Source organism: Bactrocera oleae, chromosome 5, assembly GCF_042242935.1.
Source record: "Bactrocera oleae isolate idBacOlea1 chromosome 5, idBacOlea1, whole genome shotgun sequence".
Classification (NCBI taxonomy): domain Eukaryota; kingdom Metazoa; phylum Arthropoda; class Insecta; order Diptera; family Tephritidae; genus Bactrocera; species Bactrocera oleae.
In genome coordinates this window covers 50,718,051-50,726,166 of record NC_091539.1, presented here as the reverse complement: position 1 = coordinate 50,726,166, position 8,116 = coordinate 50,718,051, and the positions used below count along the sequence as shown (strand labels likewise).

Below are 8,116 nucleotides of genomic sequence, written 5' to 3'. Positions count from 1 at the left end.
TATATTGTTAATTTTTTCCGTTATTTTATTTTTATTTTACTTTTCCAAAAAATATGATTCTGGAACTAATTAGAGATGCTTCTTTGTTCGGCGGAGTTAAAATCATGACTTGGCCTTTATACATTAATAATAATAATAATAAATAAAACCGGTTTCATTTGCAAATGGGATTTCTTTAAATGAACAATTAACATTTAGCGAATGTAATTACAGGCTATAAAAATCTCAAAAAATTATTATAAGAAAGTTAAAAATAAATAGTGCAAAAAATGCAAATCACGCGCGTTCAAGCGATCTGTCAAAAAGACAACTCTCTGAATTGTTGAGTCCGGTACTCAGTTTGGGAACGTGCTTGGAAACGGTAAACAGCCAAACTCAATAGCAAAGGAAAATAAGGCAAAATACAAAATAACAGTAATACTCGACAGGTATTTAAATAAAGAAATAAATCAAGATATAAAAAAGCACTTTTTGTAAATAATAAATTAACTGATTTCAGATTTGAGGCAACTTGTTTCTTTGAAAAGTGGCAAATTGCGCAACAGAGTTGTATACAAGTTGGTTTTCGATTTATTTTATTTTATACAGGGGGATCAACATAATACAAATTTATCGAATTATTAGAGATTCTTTTCATCATACATTCTTATAGATGCTAATGTCACTTCAAGGCGTTTTAAAATAAAACTTTAAACATTTTGGTCATGACCTCAGTCGCGCTATTTTTGTCGCTTATGTAGTATTTCAAAAACTATTATATCAGATTTACAGGTAATGTTGTTATTGCTGTTTTAGCAGCTTAGAATACAAGCATAAAGCTTTGAAAAATTATGCTGGGATTATGATAATTTTTTTTTGTTGGTTTCATTGCCGCTATAAAGACCTATGTCATTCAATAGTGTAGGAGTAATTTGTTTTTTTTTTTCAAAAGTTATCGTTTCTCTGAAAATTCATTCGTCTACTCTTTGGCATATTAGTGGAGAGAAGTCTCATCTATCTGTATCACATTGAAAGTATGTTAGTTGCTTTTATATTGGCGGCAGAAACATTCTCCAAATAGTTTTGAGAATTGGCAACGAGTTGACAATTCTTGGCAACATAAAAGTCCCGATCTATTGCGGTTACTTAGAACCGACAATCTTAGAAATCTGGTGCTTAGAATTCTCTAATTGCGCCGTATTTTTAAATGGTTATGTTCAATTAAGCTCTATAACTTTAACTTCTAGAACTATATGAGCTATCTTAAAAATATACACCTTTCTTAGCTTTTCTCTCTAACGGGCGCCAGGATTTCTCTTGCCGTCATTGCAGTAAGGCTTTTTGTTGCATCGCAACATCCTTTACCGCTAAAATATTTATATTTCAAACCCAAAGAAACATCTTTAATCAGCTTTAGATTCAATTATTTTATTTAATTTCGATTCATTTACCTTAATTTAGTGTTAGAAAATAACAGTATTGGAAATAAATAAACATGGAAAACTTAAATTCTACACTTTATAAACAAGTAGTTGACTTCTAAATTATATCTAAATTGGCATGAAAACTACCATAAAACATTTAGAGTTCTAATCAACTTTAGCTCCGTCTTTGCTAATTAGCAGCGGCGTATCGACTTCATCTAGATGCATTGCATGTACTACTCCACTTGGTCCCGCCTTAGCAGCCGAATGCTCCCTGTCCAAGAATGCGTTAATACTGTTATCCTTCTCAGGATCGGGCAACTCGCTAGCCAAATGAAAAATCACACGTTTGAAGAGAAACTCGGAAATATTGCTGCGTAGAAAGAATAAGAACATCCAATTCGAGAAATTACACTTCGCGACCACAGCGGTCAGTTCTTGTTCATCGATGCGACCTGGCCGTGCGAAATATGCGAATGTTAATTTTGTAAAACGAACACTGAAATGAACACAAAAATTTGTAAATATATATTATAAATGTAAATCTTGAAATATATAGGGTTCTATGTGGGTAATTTTTTGAATTTCGACTATTCGAAAATGATTTAAAAGCTGTTATGCATATTTTTCGGGAAATCGGTTCTAAAAAATATGAAAATTTCTCAGTAAAAATTGTCTGGTGTCTGAGGGTATTTTTATAGAATATTTGATTCCTCTAGCGACCTTATATGATAACCAATATTATAGTTATATATACAAATATATTATAGTTATGTACTTACTTTTTATACAACATAAATGTGCTTAAACGCCAAATCAGTCCTAATATCGTCATCACCAACACGAAAAGATACCAAAACCATAAAATCGCATAAATCTTTTCGTTGATGATATTTAATGCCATAACACAGAGTGTATCATGTATTTGTAGTGAACCACTCGGACCGAATTTACGAAAATGACATTTCGTGATTTTCGGAAATACCACATCGAGAGCATCCATTTGATCGGTCCAACGCTCTTGTATTACTTTGACTCCCAAGCTGTAGAAGGCGCCGCCGAGAAACCGATTTGTCAAATAAATTTGCAATAAAATATTTAGCAAATTCAGGAATTCCGTAAAAGCTAGATGTGCACCCCACGATTGATTAATGCGCATACGATCGATCATGGCACGACGTATATTCTTCACACGTGACTCCGTCTCTTCCATAGAAGGCATATTAATTTTTCCGATTTTAAGACTTTCATTTTTTAAATACTGCGAGAGACCGACCATACGCAAACCGAAGACGAGTGCCTTAATGCGGCCACCTAAGAAAATATTGGGGAATTTAAAAATTAATACTTGGTATTCAACTTGTTATAATAATAATCGTTTGTATGGGAATTATATGTAGATAATAGTTTTCCGATCTGGCCGATTCCGACAAAAGATCAATATAACAGCAAAATGCACCTGTATATTAAATTTCGATAATAATATAATTAATATAATTTTTGATTGGTTTCTAGACATCTCGGGAGAAATTTCTTTATCGTTGGTAGGAAAATTTACTAATATCATACTATTGAGGTATTTAGAGGCTCCGACAGAATATGATAATTCCTCTCCAAGCCATTTCATACTAAATTTGGCAAATATTTTTTTTTACCAGAAATGGGAAGTGATTTCCTCTTTCATATTTTTGTTTAAATCATAATACGAGACCAACTAACTTTCGTGAGCATTGATGTGGTTATTAATGTGGAAAACATTTATCGAAGGTCATGAGTCATCAAAAACTTGCCTTGGGTCTCAACGGCTGTTATGGATCGACTCAACTCATTTTGGTTAATGTTTTAGGTATGAAGCACGTCAATCCTAGACTCGTACCAAGATACCCATCATAACTGGTGATGAGATTTCGGTTCATCATCTCGAAACTGACCAAAAATTTACCGAATGACGCTCCAAAAATAAGCCCAAACCAAAAAAGTAAAGGTATAATGGCGGCGCATTATTATACCATGATTGTGACTGACTTTTTGGCCAAACACGAAACCCGAGTCATCGCTCAGCGCCGTATTCGTCGATTTGTCGCCCTGTGACTTTTTTCTGTGTTCAAAATTGTTTCCTTTAGCCTATTTTAAAAATAGGCGATAATAAAAATTGTTTTAAAGTACAACACATCAAAGTATTGATTTTTTTCGTCAGTCCGGTTTAAATTTGATAACATGATACCGAATAGTTGTTGTTGACTGAACTATGTTAGAATAGTCTCTACAAGCTACAATAGCTATAGAGGTAGTTAAATAGTTCTTCTTAAAAACTCAATAACCCAAGATTTTAAGGAATAGTTTACAACTCGGCAGGGAAATTCAGGCGTACAGCCTAAGGAAAAAGTATACAGTACTTATTCTGATAAGTCCTTTAAGGAATCTGTCGTGAGTTAACTGGAAGCGGACCATGGAACGTTCCTTTCTTCATTTCTACATTATTATAAACAAAAATTCTCGATCCTTTTTCTGAGTGGTTTTTAAGTGCTAGAATAGGGAAACTACTATGAATAAGGGGTTTAAACCAAAACCTTAGCTTCTGGGAACTTAATCTTGTAGTGACTGTTGAGAAAATTAAAAAATCAACTACATATTTCCAATAACAAATTGGCAATTCATTTTCAAATTTTATCAAACTATCAATAGATACCTAAGCTATAAGCTTTCTTATAACATCTGATAATCATTTGAGTTGTCATACATACTAAAGTCTTGTCTAACAATTCAACGCGATAAGCGACTAACGGTTACACATAACGTGAGTAGGAAATTGACCTACGTACAATCGATAATATAATATTTCAACAAATTACTTACCTTCAATACTTTTCCACAAAGAATGCGGTATGTAGAAGAGTAATGCCTGTCCGAAGAGTACAAAGGGTACCCACTGATAGTAACCGTGCCGTTTGACTTCTTCATGTTGCGACTCTTCAGGTCCAATGCCAGGCTGAAATATGATGCCCTTCTCCAAAGCGCTATTATTTAGATGACGCACCTGATAATAATAACACAGTTGACATAAGCACACACTAATAAACTACCGTTAGCGGTAGAGATAAATGTCACTCACCAGCGTGAAGGTAGGCGTAAAGAAGCAATATGTGTTTATGACATGCGACGGTATGGTGTCCGTTATACATTTTATATGTTCACCAAAATATTGACGCATGCACACCAAAATGGTGGCCACCAACAAAATTATGAATGTCCATCGATAATGCAATTTAAAAACAAAATTGTCGACGATCACATATGTGGGATTGAATTTCAAGTATGGTACAACCGTACTGAAGGCGCTCAACATTTTCAAGATCTATTTTTTTTTTGTTTTCGTTTTCCAATTTCGATAATAAAAGCATCAAATAGCGCATATAAAGTTTCGAAATTTCCGTACTGCCGACGTAGACATCAATTCACTTGCATTTTTTTACCGTTATATTTCGTGTGAATGCTCGTTGGAAAACAATATTTTTTTGTCACTCGTCGATATTGCAACACACTCGCGTCGTATTTATTTTCCGTTTCTTTGTTTTTTTCAAAGCAATATGCGCGCAATCCACATTATATTATTGCCAATGTTGTACTGAAGACTTAAGGTGGAATTTTTTGATCGCTCAGCTATTCTAGCCATATTTTCATTAGCTACCAAGAAATCACACCTTATCATCAAATTTGCTTCGGCTGAGTGGAATTGTGTACGTGTTATCAATGCTGTTTTCTTTCTGCTACACATATCATTCATACCATGCACAGCGATAAGATAAAATTGAGTGATAAATCAGTCCAATTAACCGCTAGCTACAGTTGATGAGTGTTTGAGCTGGAAGTAGCACAAAGGTGCTAATTTAAGAAAATTGATATATTATATTTTGATTTATTTGCCAATAGTGTTAGAGCGTTTTTGGCAATTGATGCCAAAGTTATAAATAAATGAAAATATATTCGAAGAATTACGCATGCTGCAGTTTTTTGCGAAATACACACAACATTTTTATGTATATATGGTTAGTTATGTAATTAGCATCTTTAGCAGAACTTGAAGATTTGATTTAGAATACCGATTTTCGGTTATTTTGAATTACAAATTGCTTGAAATGATGGGCTACAGGATAAACACTGAGTATTGGGAGTTAGTGCATAAGTCGAGTAATAAAAATGAAAAGTTGAAAAATCCTTAATTTAGGCTGCGCTGAAGCTATAATATTCTTAATTAAAAAAATATTTGAATCTTAATTATGATCGATCAGTTTATAGATCTGAAGAAAATGTTTGGAGATATTACCGTTGCCTTGGATAATATTCTATGCCAGATTTCCTGAAGATGTCTTGTCAAATAAAAAAAATTTCATACAAGCTCTTGATTTTGATCGATTGGTTTGTACTTGTATGACAGATTTATGCTATAGTTTTCCGATATCGGCGTTTCCGAAAAATGAGTAGCTTATTATGGAGAAAAAGACTGGTGCAAAATTTCTGATCGATAGCGTAAAAACTTAGGGACTTGTTCGTGTATATATTGACATACTGACATTGCTAAATCTGCTCAGTTCGTCACGCTGATCATTTGCATACATATGTATATACTTTATGGGGTCGCCAACCTGGGTCCTTCTGGGTGTTGCAAACTTCATATACCTTATTTAGGGTATAGAAAGAACAATTTACAATTTTGTATGCTAAAATACTTTCACTGTGTTCTATGAAGAATAATCGAAGATATTAAAAAGGTATACGTGTCTAATAATAATAATTATTATGATATATCGTTTTTATGTACAATATATATATTAAAGTAAAAACATATATTTTTTGTCCAAAAAAAAAATTAGAGGGATTTAGTTTAACGAAAAGCTTGGAGATTTTTGGCTCTGTTCTGCTTATTCCAAAAAAAAAAAATTAACATTTCTGTAATTGAAAAAGACATATATGATTAACCTTATCTTTGTAGTTATGGGGATCTACAATGAAATAGTTTGTCAACCTTCTGCAAATAATAAAAATAGCAAAGGCCGAATAAAAAAATGTGGTACTACTAAAATCAGTTTTCTAATAGCCTGTCAACTGTTTATCAAAAAGACTTTCTCATAGCATCAATCGGTCCTCCGTAGGTGACCTTTAATTTGTCACATATCTTTACAAATGATTCTCGTGTGCACTTACACACCTTAATGTATTTTTATACAAATACTGTATGTTTGTATTGACATATATATGGTCTTAGAATATATAATATCATAAAACGTTGTAAACAATTGTTGACTTTTGCATTATCTAAAGTCCTCGTGTCTTTGTTAAAATTCAAGTGGTATTTGAAATTCACTAGAAAAACTTGAATTTATTATAGCGAATAAAAACTAACATACAAATATTGTCATTACACTCACTCAGCTTTTTCCAATAAACATATATATAGGTAATGGTTTCTTGTAGTTAAATTGATAAGAGGTGTAGAAATTATGGAAGGAAAGTGAGTTACAACACTTTGTGTCAATGCTCGATATACTTATACCAATACTTTGCTTATACCATATAAAGGGTATACCAACAAGAACAGCGTGATGTTAGAATAAAATAAAACACTCAAGTTTTGTCAAAATGGGTTCTTTTTTTTTTTGGTGTAGTACATTAGCTATAGAGCGCTGAATGATGTATTCGAGCTCCTCGAGCGTTGTTGGTTGCTTGGTTTAAATATTTGATTTAACATACCCTCAGAGAAAATCTTGACGTCCATTTGACTGGGCCATTCATCGAAATTAATGAGTAGCCAAACTTTGCACGCAATGTGCCCATGTTTAGACGTGAAACATGACGCGTCGCAAAGTCTTCTGGGAAATAGAGATCGTTCGCGTCGTTTTTATCAAATTACAGGAAAAAAAAATAATTGATGGTGACGGCCTTTCCTTCGTCTTTTCCAAAGAAATAAGGCCCGATGATGCCGCCATACCACAATCCGCACCAAATGGTAATTTTTTGGGAATGCAATTGCGTTTCCTGAACCAAACGAAAATTTGATTCACCCCAATAGCGACAATTTTGTTTGTTGACGAAGCCATTAAGCCAGAAATGGGTATTTTCTGAGAAGACCGTGTTTTGTTTCGTTCTTCTATTTATTTATATCCTTTCTATTATTATTTTCAAGTTACTTAATCATTTCGAATTTTCAATCTGCCTTTTTCTTTTAAACAAATGGTGTCAACAAATAATCTATCGAAAAAATCGAAACTATTTATTTGCGAGATCAACTTCAAATTTTTGTAGAATGATCTCAAATATATATACATTCAATATATATGCAAAACACCGATTTTTCGAAAACACAAGCTCATATAACCCTTTAACAAATAAAAGATGTGTAAAGATTCGACAGTTTTAAATTTATTTTTTGGTCGATAAAATTCATATTCATTTGGACTTAACATATCGCTATGTAAGGCTTTTCTTAAATGTGCCATTACTAAGCTTTGAAATTGCATTACTATTAATATAATAATATTTCCTAAACATTTCTTAAACAATTTGCAGCCTGAAAGACTTAACTTCGATCTTCTTTATTTAAATCAAGCTAACTATGAATCGAAACACAAAGACTTAATAATTAGACAATGTTAAACATCTAGTCACAATTCTCTTAAGAAATTTTTGGTTTTTTGTAATATATTTGTGCATTATCC

General features: G+C 32.7%; 1 protein-coding gene across 1 annotated transcript; it reads right to left on the bottom strand.

Moving 5' to 3' along the window:
• Positions 1–1,381: 1,381 nt before the first annotated feature.
• On the bottom strand, positions 1,382–5,042 carry Inx7 (innexin 7). Its single transcript, XM_036365778.2, has 4 exons — positions 4,516–5,042; positions 4,260–4,440; positions 2,186–2,717; positions 1,382–1,902 (listed from the first exon to the last, which is right to left on the bottom strand). Exons 1-4 carry the CDS (start codon positions 4,747–4,749, stop codon positions 1,569–1,571), a joined length of 1,281 nt encoding a protein of 426 aa, XP_036221671.2. The 5' UTR covers positions 4,750–5,042; the 3' UTR covers positions 1,382–1,568.
• Between the last annotated feature and the right edge of the window lie 3,074 nt (positions 5,043–8,116).

Excerpts from the sequence above, each read along its gene's own strand:
- Inx7 (XM_036365778.2), bottom strand. The coding sequence starts at position 4,749 with ATGTTGAGCGCCTTCAGTACGGTTGTACCATACTTGAAATTCAATCCC. Across the intron at positions 4,441-4,515 it reads TTACGCCTACCTTCACGCTG|GTGCGTCATCTAAATAATAG; the intron begins GTGAGTGACATT and ends TATTATTATCAG. Across the intron at positions 2,718-4,259 it reads TTTGTGGAAAAGTATTGAAG|GTGGCCGCATTAAGGCACTC; the intron begins GTAAGTAATTTG and ends ATATTTTCTTAG.